Source organism: Cervus elaphus, chromosome 19 (assembly GCF_910594005.1).
Source record: "Cervus elaphus chromosome 19, mCerEla1.1, whole genome shotgun sequence".
NCBI lineage: Eukaryota > Metazoa > Chordata > Mammalia > Artiodactyla > Cervidae > Cervus > Cervus elaphus.
In genome coordinates, this window is record NC_057833.1 from 42284722 (window position 1) to 42305024 (window position 20303).

The following is a 20303-nucleotide window of genomic DNA, read 5'->3' on the forward strand; positions in this document are numbered from 1 at the left end:
TTGGCATCTTTTTTATGTGGAGTCTTATGATCCATGAGCATGATATATCTCTTGTATTATTTTCTGTTACCAATGTAGTAAATACCAGAAACTTAGTGGCTTAAAACAACATCCAAAATTAATTAATTAATTAAAAGATAATTTATTAACACCAGAGAGTCAATGAGTCACAAGTGCAGGTTAGTATGGTTTAGCTGGTTCTCTGCTTAGGGCTTTACATGGCTAAAATCAAAGGGATCAAGGTTGTCAACAAGGTGGTGTTCCTTTCTGGAGGTGCTTGGAAAAATGACTCTTCAAAGTTGTTGACCAAATTCCACGCACTTGGCTACAGGCCTGAGGTTCTTGTTTCCTTACTGGTTGTCAGGTGAAAGTGAAGAGGAACTTTAAAGAGTCTCTTGATAAAAGTGAAAGAAGAGAGGGAAAATGCTGACTAAAAACTCAATATTCAAAAAACTAATATCATGGCATCCATCCCATCACTTCATGGAAAATATATGGGGAAACAGTGAGAGACTTTATTTTCTTGGGCTCTAAAATCATTGTAAATGGTGAATGCAGCCATGAAATTAAAAGATACTTGCTCCTTGGAAGAAAAGCTATGACAAACCTAGACACCACATTAAAAAGCACAGATATTACTTTGTTGTCTAAGGTCTGTCTAGTCAAGGCTATGGTTTTTCGAGTAGTCATGTACTGATTTGAGAATTGGACTATAAAGAAAGCTGAGCACTGAAGATTTGATGCTTTTGAACTGTGGTGTTGGAGAAGTGCTTTTGAGAGTCCTTTCAATTGCAAGAGATCAAACAAGTTAGTCCTAAAGGAAGTCAGTCCTGAATATTCATTGGAAAGACTGATGCTGAAGCTGAAGCTCCAATACTTTGGCCACCTGATGTGAAGAGCTGACTCATTGGAAAACACCTTGATGCTGGGAAAGATTGAAGGTAGGAGGAGAAAGGGATGACAGAGGATGAGATGGATGGATGGCATCACTGACTCGATGGACATGAGTTTGAGTAAGCTCCGAGAGTTTTGTGATGGACAGGGAAGCTTGACGTGCTGCAGTCCATGGGGTCACAAAGAGTCGGACACGACTGAGTGACTAAACTGACTGTCAGCTGAAGATTTCTCCAATTCTTTAATGTCACTCGCATTCCATGGCATGTTTCTATATTTATCTTTCAACATCAAAAGCCTATAGTGTTCTTCTCTTACTTCCCATTTCTTTTGCTCATCATTTCCTGCATTTCTCTGGCTTTTAAGGGCTCATAATGCAGAGTTCCAAAGAATAGCAGGGAGAGCTAAGAAAGCTTTCCTCAGTGATCAGTGCAAAGAAATAGAAGAAAACAGTAAGAATGGGAAAGACTAGAGATCTCTTCAAGAAAATTAGTGATACTAAGCGAACATTTCATGCAAAGATGGGCTCAATAAAGAACGGAAATGGTATGGACCTAACAGAAGCAGAAGGTACTAAGAGGAGGTGGCAAGAATACACAGAAGAACTGTACAAAAAAGATCTTCATGACCCAGATAATCACGATGGTGTGATCACTCACCTAGAGCCAGACATCCTGGACGGTGAAGTCAAGTGGACCTTAGAAAGCATCACTACGAACATAGCTAGTGGAGGTGATGGAATTCCAGTTGAACTATTTCAAATCCTAAAAATGATGCTGTGAAAGTGCTGCACTCAATATACCAGCAAATTTGGAAAACACAGCAGTGGCCACAGGACTAGAAAAGGTCAGTTTTCATTCCAACCCCAAAGAAAAGCAATGCCAAAGAATGCTCAAACTACCGCACAATTGCATCTCTCATGCTAGTAAAGTAATGCTCAAAATTATCCAAGTCAGGCCATAGCAGTATGCAAACCATGAACTTCCAGATGTTCAAGCTGGATTTAGAAAAGGCAGAGGAACCAGAGATCAAATTGCCAATATCTGCTGGGCCATCAAAAAAGCAAGAGAGTTCCAGAAAAACATCTATTTCTGCTTTATTGACTATGCCAAAGCCTTTGACTGTGTGGATCACAATAAACTGTGGAAAATCCTGAAAGAGATGGGAATACCAAACCACCTGACCTGCCTCTTGAGAAATCGTTTGCAGGCCAGGAAGCAACAGTTAGAACTGGACATAGAACAACTGTCTGGTTCCCAATAGGAAAAGGAGTACGTCAAGGCTGTATATTGTCCCTGCTTATTTAACTTATATGCAGAGTACATCATGAGAAACAACTGGACTGGATGAAGCACAAGCTGGAATCAAGATTGCCAGGAGAAATACTGATAACCTCAGATAGGCAGATAATACCACCCTTATGGCAGAAAATGAAAAACTAAAGAGACTTCTGATGAAAGTGAAAGAGGAGAGTGCAAAGGTTGGCTTAAAGTTCAACATTCAGAAAACTAAGATCATGGCATCTGGTCCCATCACTTCATGGCAAATAGATGGGGAAACAGTGGCAGAATTTATTTATTTATTTATTTATTTATTTATTTTGGGGGTGGGGCTCCAAAACCACTGTAGATAGTGACTGCAGCCATGAAATTAAAAGACACTTACTCCTTGGAAGGAAAGTTATGACCAACCTAGACAGAGACATTACTTTGCCAACAAAGGTCTGTCTAGTCAAGGTTATGGTTTTTTCAGTAGTCATGTATGGATGTGAGAGTTGGACTATAAAGAAAGCTGAGTGCCGAAGAATTGATGCTATTGAACTGTGGTTTTGGAGAAGACTCTTAAGGGTCCTTTGGACTGCAAGGAGACCCAACCAGTCCATCCTAAAGGAGTTCAGTCCTGAGTGTTCATTGGAAGGACTGATGTTAAAGCTGAAACTCCAATGCTTTGGCCACCTGATGTGCAGAGCTGACTCATTTGAAAAGACCCTGATGCTGGGAAAGATTGAAAGTAGGAGAAGAAGGGGATGACAGGATGAGATGGTTGGATGGCATCACCAACTCAATGTACATTAGTTTGAGTAAACTCTGGAAGTTGGTGATGGACAGGGAGGCCTGGCATGCTGCAGTCTATGGGGTCGCAAAGAGTCGAACATGACTAAGCAACTGAACTGAACTGAATAGTTAGATCAAACCCATATGAATAATCCAATATAATGTCTGTATTTTAAGCTCTATAATCTTAATTACATTTGTAAAGTTACTTTTGCCAAGTTAAGTAACATTACAGGTTCCAGAGATTAGGGCATGAAGGCCATCTTGACAACCATGTATTTAGTTCCTTTGGTTTTTTTATCAATGTTATGTAAATTTCAGCATATGGCATCACTGACTCAATGGACATGGGTTTGAGTGGACTCTGGGAGTTGGTGATGGACAAGGAGGCCTAACGTGTTGGGGTCGCAAAGAATCGGACACCACTGAGCCATTGAACTAAACTGAACTGATTAAGCTTTTTAGCTGAACATTTTTTTTCTTTGTGTTATTGTAACCAGTATTAAAATAATCTTTATAATTGTTCACTGCTAGTTTATAGTAATATGTTTAATTTTTGTGTGTTGACTGCATATTATGTAATCTTGCTAACCATATTTAGTTCTATTTATAAATAGATTCCTTAGGACTTTCTGTGTTGAAAATCATGTCATCTGTGTATAGCCTTATTGCACTGGGTAAGACTTCTAGAATAATGTTGTATAGTACTAAGAATATCCTTTCCTTTCTCCTTAAAGCATTCAGTCTTTTAACATTAGATGTAATGTTAGTTGTAGGTTTTTTTATTAGATGTTCTTTTGCTATTTGTGTGAGTTCCCTCCTATACTTACGTTCCTGAGAATTTGTATCCTGAATGGGTATTGAATTTTGTCAAGGACTTTTCCTGCATCAATTGATATGATGTGGTTTTTCTTCTTTAAATCTATGAAAATACTGAAACCAAACTTGAATTCCTGGGATAAACTCTGCTTGATTGTAGAATATCTGTAAATCTGTTTTCTTGTGCTGTCTATGGTAGGTTTTGTGATGAGAGTAATATTGATGCCATTAAATGAATTGGGAACAGTTTTGTCCTCTTTAATTTTCTGGAAGAAATTTTGTAGAATTGATGTTATTAATTCTTTAAATATTTGGTAGAATTCACCAGTGAAACCACCGATGCTTAAATATTTATTTTTTGGAAGATTTCTACCTACACATGTAATTTCTTTTTAATAATTATAGGACCATTCAGATTGCCCATTTAATTTTGGGTGAACTTTGGTAACTTGTGGTTTTTGAGATGTTGGTCCATTTTATCTAAATTGTGGCATTTGCATGCCTAGAGTTTTTAGTTTTGCCTTATTACAATTTTAATGCTGTGTAATCAGTAGTGAAATACCCTCTTTTATTCCTAGTATTAGTGATATGTGTTTTACTTTCCTTGTTGATTCTCCTGGCTAAAGGTTTAGCAATTTTATTGTTCTTTTCAAAGAACCAGCTTTTGGTTTTGTTATTTTTTCTATGCATATTATTATTTCTGGTCTAAAAATCTTTGAGCAAGAGAAAAAGGAGGCAACAAAGGAGGAAATGGTTGGATGGCATCACCAACTCAATGGGCATGAGTTTGAGCAAATTCCCAAAGATAGTGAAGGACAGGGAAGCCTGGCATACTGCAGTCCATGGGGTCTCAAAGAGTCGGACACAGCTTAGCGACCGAACAACTGCAGAAGTCTTTATCTCCATTCTTTATTATTTCCCCCATTTTGCTTGCTTGGTGTAGTTTTCTCTTCTTTTTGTAGGTTCTTAAGGTGAAATATTAGATTATTTTCTTGGGGTCTTTATTCTTTTTTTATTGTGAGCTTTTAATACAGAAAATTATTCTCTAAGCACTGACTTAACTGCATCCCATACATTTTGGTATGTTGGATTTTCACTTTTGTTCAGTTCAAAATATTTTCTAATTTCCCTCAAGACTTTCTCTTTGTCCCGTGTATTACTTAGAAGTATATATTTTAATTTTTAAATCTTTGGAGATTTTTCTTATTTATTTTTTTATATTTATGGTTTAATCCTATGGTTAGAGAGTATACTTTGAATTCCTTTAAATTTGTTTAATTTGATTTATGGTACATGATATTGTGGTGAATGCTTATGCATACTTGAAAAGAATGTGCTATTGCTTCCAATTTAGAGTCTTCAAAAAGTTGTTCCATGTACTCTCCGCACGTTTATAGCTACATTCATTAAGAAAGACAAAGTGGAATATGCTAACTTCTTTATCCCCAGATTCAGAGCCTAAAGTTTTTGAAGCAAGACCTGCTCAAACGTTATCAGTATATTAGAAAAAGGAAAAGAAAGATCTAGATGGAATTCATGCTCAAGGAAATAATTGGGCTGCAGGGCTGATCCTGCATGTGGATGACCATCTAGGTTCTGTGACTTGGTGTTAACGTCCAAGTATTCAGTGGACAGGTCAAAGCACAGAGTATCTATCAACCACAAATGAAGCAGATAAAGCTTCATGGTTAGATGAGATTTATCCAACTTAGAGTAACATATTACAGGGGAAAAAATTGCAGGCTCCTAGAACAGAGTGCTAATAAGAACCAAGTTGAAGGACCATGTCCCAACCAGGTTGCTGAGATTCAGAGAGTGACTATGGTCTGATTATGGAGCTGTATATGGAATTAAGGAAACTGATGGATGAATTTAGTCTGTGGTCTTGTAAAATACTGTTGTATAGAAGAAAGAATGAGAAAATGAAGATTCAGAGATAATCTGAATTATTATCTAGGTGTAGATAGCCTAGTTTCAGGCTATCTCCTGGCCAGTGAGAAAATCCAGTGATCAGGGCAAACTCAGAGGTAAGGAAATTTTGAAGCTTAATGTCCCTAGAGAAGGCAGACACTAGAAAGATTAATTTGCATGGATAGATGTAAAGTGAATATGTAATAGCAATCTTTATTATTATGGTGATTACATAAAACTAGGTACATATTTGAAACTTCTTGCTAGGTGATGTAGACATTATACTAGGAAACAATGGCATTGAATATGAGATAAGTACTAATATCTAAGAGGGGAAGTGTGCAATGATCATATAGTAAACAAAATGCAGGGAAGGATGACTAGGAATTTATTGTATGTAGGTTCTAGTCGTCTGAAGCAAAGGCAGAAGCTATTAAACCCCATCACAATAATGTAAACCTAGGTTGTACTTCAGACCATGAGAAACCCTTCATTTTTAGATAGATTCCTTTTCTTTTCTGATTGTTTCTCCAGGTCTAAAAAAACTCAATCCCATTCTCCACAAGACATGAGAATCAAAAGCATATTACTGGACTTCCCTGGTGGTCCAGTGGTTAAGATCCCAAGCTTCCACTGCAGGGGGTGTGGCAGGTTTGATCCTTGATCTGGAAAGTTCTGCATGCTTCAGAATGCAGAAAAAACAAGAAAAGAAAGAAAAGAAAAAAAAATGGTATTACTTGTAACAATAGTAAACTTCTGAGGCTGAATGCAAGTCTATGTTAAATGAATCAATCTTCTCAGAAACGTTTCAGACCATTGGTACCTTTAGTCTTTTAAAACCAGCCTGCACAATCATATTTTCTTTTCAGTCTGATTTATTCTGATTCATCATAGGGCAGGACTGACCCTGGATTTGTATTTGCACACATTAGATTAAGTTTACCTTGGTAACCTGACTCCTTGTTGCCTCCAGAATAATCCAGTTGCTCCTGGAATTATCAATTTAGACTCTCAATCACACACTAATTAGAATGTCTTCAAAGTGTTGCCATAGGAACTCAGCAGCTTATAAACAGGCAAATTGTGAAAGTATAGAGGTGTGAGGCTTTTTTTTTTTTTAATAGCCAAAAACAATTTGGGAGGTTAGAATCCTTTATCATAGCTGAGTATTGGAACTGAGATTACTTTGCCTTATATCAGCAATTAAATGTCTACTTGCTCTCTGTTGACAAGGACTATACAGAATTATTAATTACTTTTGTTAATGTCTTGGATGAGGACATAGGTGGAATGTTCATCAAGTTTATGGATGACACAAAACTAGGAGCATAACAGTTATTGTGATGATCGACTCAGGAATCAAATTGATTTCAAGACAGAATTTAGTGGCAATCCATCCAATATATGCCTGGAGGAATGACCTCCATATAGCATAAATTGATCACCAAATCATTCCTCTGATCAGAAAATGTCAGTGATTCCCTCTTTGCCATTTAAATTAAATCCCAAGTTCTTAGCCTACTGTTCAAGATCGTGCAATATTCTGATCCTAAAACCCCATGCTTTCTACCAAAATCTTTATAGTTCTTTTCCTAATACCCTGTGCTTGAGTCAAACTGAATTATTTATAGATGATTTCCTATTTATGTTCCATGCTTTCCTCTGAGCATTATTCTCCACTGAGTTTCTTTCCCGCACACTTTCCTTCTGCCTCAATTCTAAATTTCCAAACCACTTCTTTCAGTTTAAAGCTACCTCTTCTATTTAGTCTTCTTTGACTGCCTTAGCTGGAGTAATCTCTTTCTTTTGCTAATCTTCAATAACACTTATCAGCGCCTCTCTATTTTTATCACTTTACTTTGTATTGCAGCTATTTCTTGTACATACTTTAAGTTTCTGTTAGACTCTGCTTAGTGCTCAAACTTCCGTCTGATAAATCTTTGAATATCTTGTAGTGCCTCTGCATGTCTATTGTTCAAAGTTGATGATGCTGAAGTGGTTTGCATGTGGTTTATTTCCTCTACTGGGGATAAGTGCCTTTAGAGAAGGCCCTACATCTTGCTTGAGAGAGGTCTCTGCAATTATAGGCTAGTGACTTGTAAATAGAAAGTGTTCAATACATGTTTTATTGAATTAAAGAATGCTGAAAGGAAAACTCCCTAAGGTAATGGTATAAGGATTAGAAGGGAGTGGTGGTGTTAAGAAACAGACATTTAATTTCTGAGATAAAATGTTGTTTAAGATATAATAAACTCTCCTGTGATTTGTGTTGCTGTTGTTCAGTTGCCAAGTCATGTCTAACTCTTTGCAACCCCGTGGACTTCATGCAAGTCCAGCATGCCAAGCTTCCCTGTCCCTCGCCATCTCCTGTAGTTTGCCCAAGTTCATGTTCAATGAATCGGTGATGCCATCCAACCATCTCATCCTCTCTTGTACCCTTTTCCTCCTGCCATCGATCTTTCCGAGCATCAGGATCTTTTCCAGTGAGTTGGCTCTTCATGTTAGGTGGCCAAAGTATGAAGCTTCAGCTTCAGCATCAGTCCTTCCAAAGAGTATTCAGGGTTGATTTCCTTTAAGATTGACTGGTTTGATCTCCTTGCTTTCCGAGGGACTCTGATGTACAGTCATGCTAAGAAAGAAGCACATTAGAGATTTTTGGTGATGTGTGGCCAATAGAGGTGACAAGTGTATGAAACTTGCATCCTCCTTTAAAATGAACACACATTCTGGATGGCTTGAACAATACTGGTTTATACGTTTTGTTTCAGTGTAGCACCCTTATAAATGTCCCGTTTCAAATGCTGTTAGTAGGTCACCCTATTTATTAAATACTTCTGTGATTTTTAGACTACTGTGTTACTGTGAAACTTGTGGCATAGGCTAATATTTGGGATAATAGATGTAGTTTGTCAGGTGTGGATATAAATCTCATCTCTGCCACCTTCTAGAAGTATGATCTGGACAAGTTACCAAGACCTCTGTAATTACCCCCGTATGGCTGTTATGTTCAAAACAGAGAGTGGAGGTCCTTGATATGGAATTTCTCAGTAATATTCAGGTTTCAGTATTTATAACCCCACAGAGGTTTTATCAGGGGCCAGATATGTCTAGAGTAGAGGGGAAAGAAATAGTTAACAGAGTTGCTATACCTCCAGCCCTTCTGCATCAAAGATCACACAACCAAATAAAAGGGCATCTTTCTTGCTAGTGAACTGTTTCAGCTGGTTACCAGCAGAAGGGCTAAAGATCACAGAAACTGGAATCCAGCTTCATCATTTGTCTCTTGAATAGGAAGAGTAGAACAGGCACAGTAAGACATGAGGGTTATACATTTCCCTTTGCTATAAATTCAGAGTATGGTGGACTGCAAACCAAGTCTGAATCTAGGATTTCTAGAATTTCTGTTCCTCACTAAGAAGAAAAAGTGTCTAGATAATAAAACATTTCCAAGTGGAAATAAACCAAGACAATATGATGAAGGGTAAGAAGAACAAACTTATCTGCCGGAAATTCAACTCTGATGAAAAAAAAAATCTAAAAAAATATTTTTAAGTAGGCAGAGTTCAGTGATTAAGAGACCATTCTAGAGCCAGGCTGTTGTAATTTAATCATTACCCTACCACTTTCTGGGATTTCTCAGGTGCTACCAGTGGTAAAGAATCTGCCTGCTAAGGCAGGAGACTCAAGAGATGAGGGTTTGTTCGCTGGGACTTCAGGAAGATCCCCTGGAGAAGGGAATGGCAACCCACTCCAGTATTCTTGCCTGGAAAATTCCATGGACAGAGGAGCCTGGCAGACTACAGTCCATGGGGTTGCAAAGAGTTGGATGTGACTGAGCATGCACAAGCTAGATGCACCAGTTACCCTTTTCTAGCCAAAGTATCTTTTATGTTATTTACACTTGTCTCAGTTTTCTTATCTGTAATATGGTGACATAAAAAAAGCCTATTTTCCTGGTTGGTTCTGACAATATTAACATTGTAAAATTGTTATAATTTTATGGTTGTGTTATATTTTTTATAAATATAAAAATGTGTTATTATAAATATAATTGTATTTTTGTGTTAATATTGTAAAAGTCTTAAAGCAGTTCCTAGTCAATAGTCAGGCTATATATGCACTAGTATTATTTAAGCACTTGAGGGTAATAAGTTCTCTCCTTACCTTTATGTTTGCATTGACAGGATGGGACTTCTGTGGTGTATAATGAGTCTGTACTTCTATGGGATCCTGCAAAGCGATGCCTCAGGTAAGTGAATGTCTTTTAACAATCTATTAAGATGCAGAGAACATGTAGGGTAATGTTGTATGTCTGAAAATGGGTTAAGAAAACATAATGTTGCTTATTTCCACTGACTTCTGTGGTAATATGAAATCTTATATTTGACAGAATCATATAATTGTGATGGTGGCAAGAACTACTGAAATCTTTAGTCTTTATGGGGCAAAGTACACTGGGAGGACTGGTTGGGTGTGTTTACTTATAGGAATTTTTCCTCACCTTCACGTCTAAGGCAACTAGAATCGTATTTCTTCCCCTTACCTCAGGTCCTATGGGAAAAGAAATGACAGTGATAGTGGATGACTTCTGAGTTCCAAACTTGAGCTAGTGGCAGAGAAAGCCTTGGTGGTAACAGCCCATTGATACCTTATAAAAACAAATAAATAAGGATAGTTTTGCTCTGATGACTCCTGCAATGCAGGGGACACAAGAGACACAGGTTCAGTCCTTCAGTTGGGAAGATCCTCTGGAGAAGGAAATGACAATCTTGCCTGAAAAATCCCATGGACAGAGGAGCCTGGAGGCCTACAGTCCAAAGGGTCACAGAGAGTTGGACATGGCTGAACAGCTAAGCACACGGAGAACACACATATAGGAAGGAAAGAACCTATCGTTAGGCTCATTCTTTCTTTGGATGTTGCTTCACAAGCATAAGAAGATGCAGCCAAAATATTTATTGAGTTTAAATAACCAAACTCAGCTATCTTGGACATGGATCATATGACATCAGAGTTACAGGGGACTTGAAAGTCTATCTTCGTGGATCTCATCTCATCTGTAGAAGTACTTCTTAGAACTATTTGATGGTACCTCTAACTAGTGATCATCTCATTTTGGCCCATGATGTCTTTGGACTGATCACATTATTAGAAAAATTTTAGTACATGTAACTGAAATTTGTCTTTTGTCACATCCATACATTTTTTTTGGTTCAACTGCTTGATTTAAATGGAAAATACCTCATTCCATGAGTCTCTACTTTTAATTCAAGGAACAGAGTTATCTTCATTTAAAAAAAAACAAAAAACCTTCCCATGTATAATTTCCCTGAAGATCATGGATCATACTTTGAATCTCATTGATTTAATTCTTCTTCTATGTGAGAGGCCATCAGAGATGTTCAACAGGGGTCACCAAACCATGGCCATGTTCTCCAGTATATACCTTCAACTGTTCTTCATGTGGCATGGATTTAAGCCTTCCTATCATCTTGATTACTTTTCCTTTGTGTGTTTTGGTTTTGCTACATCACTTAAGGCATTTTATTGGAAACCAAAAATAGCACTAAAGGAGTGGTATAACTTGGACAGAGTACAGCTCAAAGCCAAGAGAAGGAGAGATAACTTCTAACCTCGTTGGCCCTTAGAGGCTTTACAGAGGAGAGGATATATTATAAGCAGGACTGATATTCAACTGGGATGCTCTAGTATAGAGCTCTACTGCCTGTTTAAACCAGCGTCTACCCTGCTTAATTGAGTGTCCCATTTGACTGGACAGTTCCCTGATGTCCTGATTTTAAATATGCTGAGTATAACCCCTGATTGTAGTTTCTTATTTCATTTAGTTCTATCCTTGAATGGTATCTTCTTACAGAAGCAATCCTTAACCATCTTAACTAAAATAGCCCAGTCAATCACTCCAGTCCTCTATCCTTCTTTAGTTTTCTTCTTAACACTCATTTTTTTGTCACTATATCAATCATTCTCATCCTTCTCTTCTCCTCCTCCTCTTTTTTCATTTTCTTTTTCCTTTCCAATCCCTGTTTTCTTCTCCTTTCTTTCTTTCTCTCTCTCTCTTCCTCTGTTCCTTCCTATTTCTCTGCTTTTAAGGTCCCCAAGGACAGGGACTTGTCCATTTTGTCTGCTAACCCATACACTTGGAGTAAAGATTGACACAGACACATAGTAGGAACTCAATGTTTATATATATACGGATAGATATATGATGGGCATATATATATATATATATATATATATATATATATATATATATAATGAATGAAAAGCTGTCCCTTCATATTGTTTTTTTGGCCCAAGTTGGTCAACTATATAATTGGTCAGTTATAAAGTTTATAATAGAACTTGTTTGTATTCATACTAGCAATTCGTCAATGTGGTTTTATGTCCTCACCTTGAAGGGAAATGGAAAAATGACCTTGTTAACCTTGTTAGAGATCAATGAATTCTCAGGAGTTAGTGGCTCATTAGTGCTGGTGCCTCCCCACTGGTCCTGGCAGAGTTGCTTTTCTGAATGACCTTTACTGTAATCCATCCAAAGAGCACCCCCCACCACCCCCTCACATGTTGTTGGAGAGTGAGCTTTTTACCCAGGAACTGACTCATAATTCTGCCAGGGAAGCTGACTTCTTGAATAAAACACGTTCTCATACCAGCCCCATTGAGTCACCATGGGAGCAGGAAACATGTTGTAATGCCCTCGGCCCATCTGGCCCATATTCATTTGCCTTCCTTATGAAAAGGTATATTGTGTCTGTGTCAGTGATGCACTTCCTAATTGGAAGGAGAGGAACAAAAAGTAAGTGTTATTGACAAAAATAAAAGAGGAACCGGCTCTGAGCTATGAGAGGGAGAAAGGGATCCGATGAAGCAACCTCTCGTGCATCATGCCTTTTACAACAGTGTAGATGACAGCAGATGGTTAGTCTTTCGTAAGGTCCTTCCTATGCTTCAGGTACCCATGTTAACGGGACCACAGGATTGATGTAAACAAAGAGAGATCTCTTGAAAACCCTAGAGCTCTGTCCATGTTTGTGATATTTGTTTTATCTTGTTCCTCTGGACCCCTTCATGTGGACCCTTCTCTAAAGGAAAGTACCAAATTTTAAAAAGAAATCACAACCACACAACAACTTTATTTCTGTGTGGTGCATTTCAAATAAAGTCAACTGGACTTTAAGGTACACGATTCTGACTAGAAAACATAGTCTTTCTATACCAATCCTGTGATTTCCAGCTTCACTGGGGAGTGTGGGGTCAACATTTCATTTCTGATGGTAATAAAAGCAAATAATCAAAGATCAGTATTTACTCTCTTCTAAGGAATTAAAGCTTGAAATGATTTTAATAGTGATAATATAATGTAACAGTTATAAAGGTGATAATAAAGCTCCCTTTGCTGAAATACAATTTCGTTTGAAGTTTACATATTCTTTGTCATTTATTTCTCACACCTAAAACACAGCAGTCAAGGTATTTTAACTCCCTTTTAGGGGTCAGAAAATTAGAATCAAAGTGGCTGAGAGAACTATCCAAAGTCATACAGCTAATACGTAACAAAACTGTGACTGCAACTATTTTCTCGGTTCCTAAGATAGGTATTATTTTTACTAAATACATTCCCCTTGGACTCTACTAGCATATAAATAATTTAGAAAAATATATTAAGATCCCAGGGGTCATGAGTTTTGTTAATTATTAAAGGACCACCCTATAATAGATTGCTATGTTTTTCATTAACACATGGGAATTATTTTTACCCCTCCCCCTTCACCCTCATTTGAGATGTTTTCCACCCACAAGGAAGAAAATCAATGTAATGTAAGCCCAAGACTCAATATTCCCATTTTTGCTTATCATACAATTAAATATTTCCAATACTATATGCAAAGAAGTTCTCCTTTGCAAGAATTCTAAAAGCAAACTGATTTGCCACACACTTCTCTTTTGGTGTGTTTCTTTGGCAGCAGGTTAGAAAGTTGAACTGTTAAAGTCACCTTTAGAGTAGAAGTAAATATTTGGAAATTGTGATTCCAAGTTGGGAAGGTAGTTAGAATGGTACCATATATAATCTGATGAATTTGAAAAATACTGCCATCTCAAAATTATTTGCTGCAGACCATATGAAAAATGATAACCATGAATTTTCTTCCTCAAATGCACGCGTGCGCGCACACACACACATCTTTAAATACAGCTTTTTCTTTCAGAGTCAGCAAACTGTTGACTGTGTGCCAGGTGCAGGGCTAGATTTTTCACACATTATCATTAGCTTCAGAGATGGGGTGTAGAGATTCTTACAACCCTCTTATAGATTAGGAAATATAGAGCCAGGGTGGGGGCCGAGTAGGGAGGAAAAGGTGAGAAGGGAGGGTGGGGTTGGCCTCAGTTAGCAGTTTCAAAGGCCATCTTTCCTCCAAAAGCCAAGCTCTTTCTTTTGGACCACATTGCCTAACCTTAAGGCTTTCTTATGCTAACAGAGGTAAGAGTCCCTGATTTTTTAATCATTATTTTTAAGAAATATGCAGAGAGTGGAAATAATAGTGTGACTTATTGGGAATGAATTACACTATGTAAAATAAATAAATAAGTAAAAGCATTGTGGCTTAGCAGGAATCAAGATATTGATTCAGGTTCTGACTGTTTCACTTAATGAGCTGTTTAATGACATTAAAGACATTTAATCATGCTGTTTCTCTGTGTCCTTACATATAAACCAAAGCAACCAACCTATTAGCAACAGAAGAGCTAACCATCCAGCCAACTAGACCAACTGACAATAGCAAAATCTCAACCAATTCTTCATTATTGCTTTTTTATTAAAGAACATTGTGGGTCTTACAATAAACCATGGACATATCCAGGATACACCATTCCTATTATTTAATTACTTCTAATGACAAATGTTTATCTTACAATGATTTCACTTTATTCTGAATATCATGTGTTTGACCATTTCATATTGTTAGAATCCAGGGTAAATAAAGAAAAGTTCTTATTGTAAGAATCTTAGTCAAGTCTGAGAGAAAGAAGAAAAACTAAATACCAAACAAAATTGCATGAGAGAGCAGAGATAGTTATTAATCCTGTAGGGCAGTATTGAAGATTTCTCAATCAAAGAACAACTGTTCTTTTCTAGGAGAAAATACATCTCTTATTTGGGAACAGAATAGTTCAGTTTTGCTGAAGGGATAGTGTGAAGGTGTTTAGAAGCCAAGCCAGAAAGGCAGGTTGGGAACAGATTGTGGAGGACAGGAATCCCTGCAGGTGAAGGAAATATTTGTGTTTAATGTATTTTAGATACACTTGGGTAGTTCTTTGTTGTTGTTTTTCTTCTACAGGGATCTATTGTATTTTAGTGCCAAGCAATGGGTCCTTCAGTTTGGGGCAAAGATTCAATTTGTTGCCAGCTCCCGTGGTCTCATATTATTTGAATGTGCTTTTTGAAAAACTCCTTACTTGGGTGTACTTGTGACATTCAGTCCTATCTCTGTTGCTCATGGCTGGTCATCCTGAACACATTTTGTTTCTATGCAATTTAGTCCAAACATTTAAAGAATGTGAGAAGAATATGGTTCATTTTATTCTTAGACCTAAAGGTCATTGGAATTATAACATTCACCCTGATGTCCTTTAAATGTTTCTTCTTGGGAGCAGGTATCTTCACTCTTCGTTTGTTTTTCTTTTAAAGGCTTTGAAAGATTGATGTTTATGTTTAGTTACTTGTACTTCCCAAAGGTGGGTATTGAAAAGATATTAGGGTACCACAATTTATTGGTGTGATGCTGACTTTGTAGTTATAAAGTCTCTAGAAAGGCTTCTTGTAATACAGTGATAATTCTATGTTTAGAAAAATGACCTGATTTTTCCTTCACATGTATGAATTAAGAGAAGACTCTATTTTTGCAGGGGATATGTGAGTATATATGGTTCTCAGTGACAATGTCTGGCTTATAAGACTTTCTTCTGCCCTTTGAATCACCTTTGTTTCTGCAGGCCCATCCCACCCCTCACCCTGTAACATTTGTTTCTGCCATATTTAGATGAGCTTTAGAGAACCAAATCACCATCTGATTACCACTGACTCACTACTGGGCCAGTCCTCACCCATTTTACTTCACTATTTTTAAAAAAGCTTTTCTATTTAATAGATGAATTTCTTTAAAAAATAAAATATACTTCTATCCTCAATATTAAAAAAAAAAAACCCCAAAGATTGCTTTATTCTAAAATCCACTGGGTTTTGCAATTGTTCATTTATTTTTGAGGGTCAGGGAGAAAATAGATAAATTTTATAAATAATATGAGAACCTTGGTCATAATTTCAAATACCTGCCATACAAACCTATAAAAGCAATGTACAGAATTGCCTTCTTTTGTCTTTCTCTGTTTTAGAGGCAGTAGGAACAATGAAAATACAAGATGGTTGAGAAAATCAGAGAAAAGAGACAAAACAATCACATACTTGATCATCTAGACTTGGCTGAGTTCTGTTATTTTCATGAATTTCTTTTCTCCTTCTGCCATCAGAATCAAAACTCCTGGCAAAATTTTACATTATTAGGAAATAAATACCCTTTCCTACAGTGTTCATAAAGTCTGTAGTAATAGTTTAAGGCTCTTTGCCATCATTATTTTTTTTTTTTAACTTCCAAGATACTTTCCTATTTTTTGAAGTACTCCTTAAGCTAGGCAGGCGTATGCATTTAAAAAAAAATATTGGAGTTTGGTTGATTTACAGTGTATGCACAGCAAAGTGAGTCAGCTATACATATACATATATCCATTCTTTCTTAGATTCTTTTCCCATAGAGGTCATTACTGTGCATTTTGATATATACTACACTGTACTGATGTTTGCATTTTTCCCGTAACTTATATAACAGAACATTGTGGTCCCTTTAAAGTTTGGGCTTTCCATGCCAGGGAGAGGGATGAACTGAAGAGTATTTGCCAACTATGCTTCCTTCAAGGAACTTATACAGATACTCAAAAGAAATAGAAAGAGAGGTCATCCATCAGTCACTGGTAGCTTTTTCTATATAAATATAGCTCTTTATTAATATAATACTGTGGGTTTTATTTGATTCTTAGTTGAAATAAAGATCTCTATTAGTGTTAAGGCTAACACAGATATACAAATTATTGTTCTCAAGCAGTTCTCAACCATTGTTGACCATTATTTACTCTAGCTTTGTTTACCCTTTTTCACTTTGGGAAGACACCTCTAATCATTCATTGTGGACTAGTTTGCTGTTCAGACATTTTATACTTAATAGATTAAATTGATGCACCAGAGTTAATTCTGTCCTTCCCTAGATCTTTGGGACTTCAGATGGCCCCAGAACTCTTAATGAAGTAATTTTTGCTTTTCACTTAGAAAGCCTTAATTTTATCCTCATATTTTCTAATTTGCTTTGGACTTTTTGATCTATCTAGTCTTCTGGGGAAAACTGAATTACTCTTACACAGGACTTTTTGACATCCATGGCTTGCTTCTAAATGTCTTTTCAGCGGTTTTTTATTGTCCACTAAAGATAAAGGAAAACAAAGAGGAGTGGGGGTGAGGAGAGAAGAGGAAAGAAAAAGGAGAGATGAAGAAAGAGAAGAGATAGTGATAGAGACAGAGACACATAGAGAGAGATACAAAGACAAAGAGCTACAGAGAGTCTTTCCTTAGAGGAACGTTGCTGTATTTGATGCAATCTCAGTTATATACTTTTTCAGGTCATTAAAAAAAAAAAAAAACACTTTTAACAGAAATACCACACTTAAATACTCTCCCTTTCTAACTGAACTTTACATTGGATGGTATCATTTCAGAATAGCTCAGCTTCTGTTGTTTATCTCTACATTCTTTTTCCTTTCTTCTTTGTATTTTAAAATGATGAGATGAAATAGAAGCCTTAAATATTATAGGAGTTTCCTTGTATCTAGTGTTCTTCTAGTCAAGAGTGCCATTAGCATCTTCAAGATACTTGTATTGTGAAGGCAGAATACGGCAGAGATGATAGAGGCATCGAACTGCACACTGCCGGCATGGTAATGAAGGAAGAGGAGACGGCAGGCAAGGGTGTTCCCTTATGCACTCTGCATACATAAGGTCTAGGGCAGAAACAATCTGCTATTTGCAATTGACACTGAGATGTAACACGTATTTTCTATTAGCAGTGTATTGCTTGAGGCTCAGTAGAAACCCAGCTTGTATTTAGGTCTAAGAGGAAGGTATTGCTTTGTTTGGAGGATGGTTGAAATAATGGAAATTGTGAATAAAGCAGTTAGTAAATGGAAGTGTTGGAGGAGTCCCTCCCATGGCATGCACTATTCTAAGTGAGATGCTAAGGGGAATTTCAGGAAGAAAGTAAAGTCAGGGTCTTTGTTTCTGATTACTTATTAAAGCTAGCTCTTAGCTATTTCACCTTTATTACTCTAAATATCCTATTATTAAAAATGTTCTTCCTCTCATCTACAATGCAATGATAACTTATGACTGCAAAAATGGCCATGAAGCATTATGTAATATTGGATTTTTTAATCATAAAGGAAGATCTTGTTAAACTAAGCATGATTTTAAATATCTTTTATTCTAATTCTCTGTAAATTGGTAATAACTATATAGTGGAATGTGTGTGTTTAATAAAAAAGAAGGAAGGTGAGGGGGATAACATTAATTGAATTAGAGAGTTGTGTATGTGTATGTATTAACACAAAATATTACATAAATTTCTAAATAACCTCATAAGATAGCGATAAATGTTTTCATCTGTCTTTACCAGTGAGGAACTCCAGATTCAGAAAAGTGAATTTAAAAAGTTCAATTAACTTAAAAGCCCTATTATTAGGGCTTCCCAGGTGGCTCAGTGGTGAAGAATCTGCCTGCCAATGCAGGAGACTTCAGTTCAGTCCCTGGGTTGGGAAGATACCCTGAAGAAGGAAATGGCAACCCACTCCAGTATTCTTGCTGGGAAATCCCAAGGACAGAGGAGCCTGGCAGACTACAGTCCATGGCGTCTGAGAGTCGGACACAGTTTAGCAACTAAACAACATAACTATTACTCAGTGGTAAAACTTGTCTACATGACTGACTTTAAAATGCACACTGTTTGCTCAGTACCATGCTACCACTGAATTCTTTATGATTAAAACTTCATTTTCTAAATATGCCAACCCAAACTGTCTGTCAATAATTGATACATAGCACACACATTTGAAAGGAAACATTCAGCCAATTAAAAAAACAGAGAACATAGGATATGAATTTTTCATGGTGCAAATACTATGTCAAAATTGATTTGTTGCTTCCTGAAGCATATACAGTGCACTCAGTTGAGTTCAGTTCAGTCACTCAGTCGTGTCCGACTCTTTGCAACCCCATGAATCGCAGCACGCCAGGCCTCCCTGGCCATCAACAACTCCCAGTTTACTCAAACTCATGTCCATTGAGTTGGTGATGCCATCCAGCCATCTCATCCTCTTTTGTCCCCTTCTCCTGCACCCAATCCCTCCCAGCATCAGGGTCTTTTCCAATGAGTCAACTTGTTGCATGAGGGGGGCAAAGTATTGGAGTTTCAGCTTCAGCATCAGTCCTTCCAATGAACACCCAGGACTGATCTCCTTTAGGAGGGACTGGTTGGATCTCCTTGCAGTCCAAGGGACCCTCAAGAGACTTCTCCAACACCACAGTTCAAAAGCATCAATTCTTCGGTTCTCAGCTTTCTTCACAGTCCAACTCTCACATCCATACATGACTACTGGAAAAATCATAGCCTTGACTAGACGGACCTCTGTTGGTTAAGTAATGTCTCTGCTTTTTAATATGCTGTCTAGGTTGATCATAACTTTCCTTCTAAGGAATAAGCGTCTTTTAATTTCAAGGCTGCAGTCACCATCTGCAGTGATTTTGGAGCCCCAAAAAATAAACTCTGTCACTGTTTCCACTGTTTCCCCATCTATTTCCCATGAAGTGATGGGACCAGATGCCGTGATCTTGGTTTTCTGAATGTTGAGCTTTAAGCCAACTTTTGCACTCTCCTCTTTCACTTTCATCAAGAGACTTTTTAGTTCCTCTTTACTTTCTGCCGTAAGGGTGGTGTAATCTGCATATCCGAGGTTATTGATATTTCTCCCAGTAATCTTGATTCCAGCTTGTGCTTCTTCCAGCCCAGTGTTTCTCATGATGTACCCTGCATATAAGTTAAATAAGCAGGGTGACAATACACAGCCTTGATGTACTCCTTTTCCTATTTGGAACCAGTCTGTTGTTCCACGTCCAGTTCTAACTGTTGCTTCCTGGACTGCACACAGGTTTTTCAGAAGTCAGGTCAGGTGGTCTGGTATTCCCATCTCTTTCAGGATTTTCCACAGTTTATTGTGATTCACACAGTCAACGGCTTTGGCATAGTCAATAAAGCAGAAATAGATGTTTTCCTGAACTCTCTTGCTTTTTTCATGATCCAGTGGATGTTGGCAATTTGATCTCTGGTTCCTCTGCCTTTTCTAAAACCAGCTTGAACATCTGGAAGTTCTCGGTTCATGTATTGCTGTGACAGAATGATCTCTGTTCGTTTCCAAGGCAAACCATTCAATATCAAGGTATTCAAGGTTAAG

General features: G+C 37.3%; 1 protein-coding gene across 4 annotated transcripts in view; it reads left to right on the plus strand.

Moving 5' to 3' along the window:
- Positions 1-20303, plus strand: part of LOC122675572 (interleukin 1 receptor accessory protein) — a 139221-nt gene that overhangs the window by 43248 nt on the left and 75670 nt on the right. For all 4 annotated transcript variants that reach the window (XM_043874490.1, XM_043874492.1, XM_043874493.1 and 1 more), the window contains exon 2: positions 9863-9927. In XM_043874490.1, the coding sequence (XP_043730425.1) occupies positions 9864-9927 (64 nt within the window). In that variant the 5' untranslated portion in view covers position 9863. The remainder of the gene's footprint in view (positions 1-9862; positions 9928-20303) is intronic.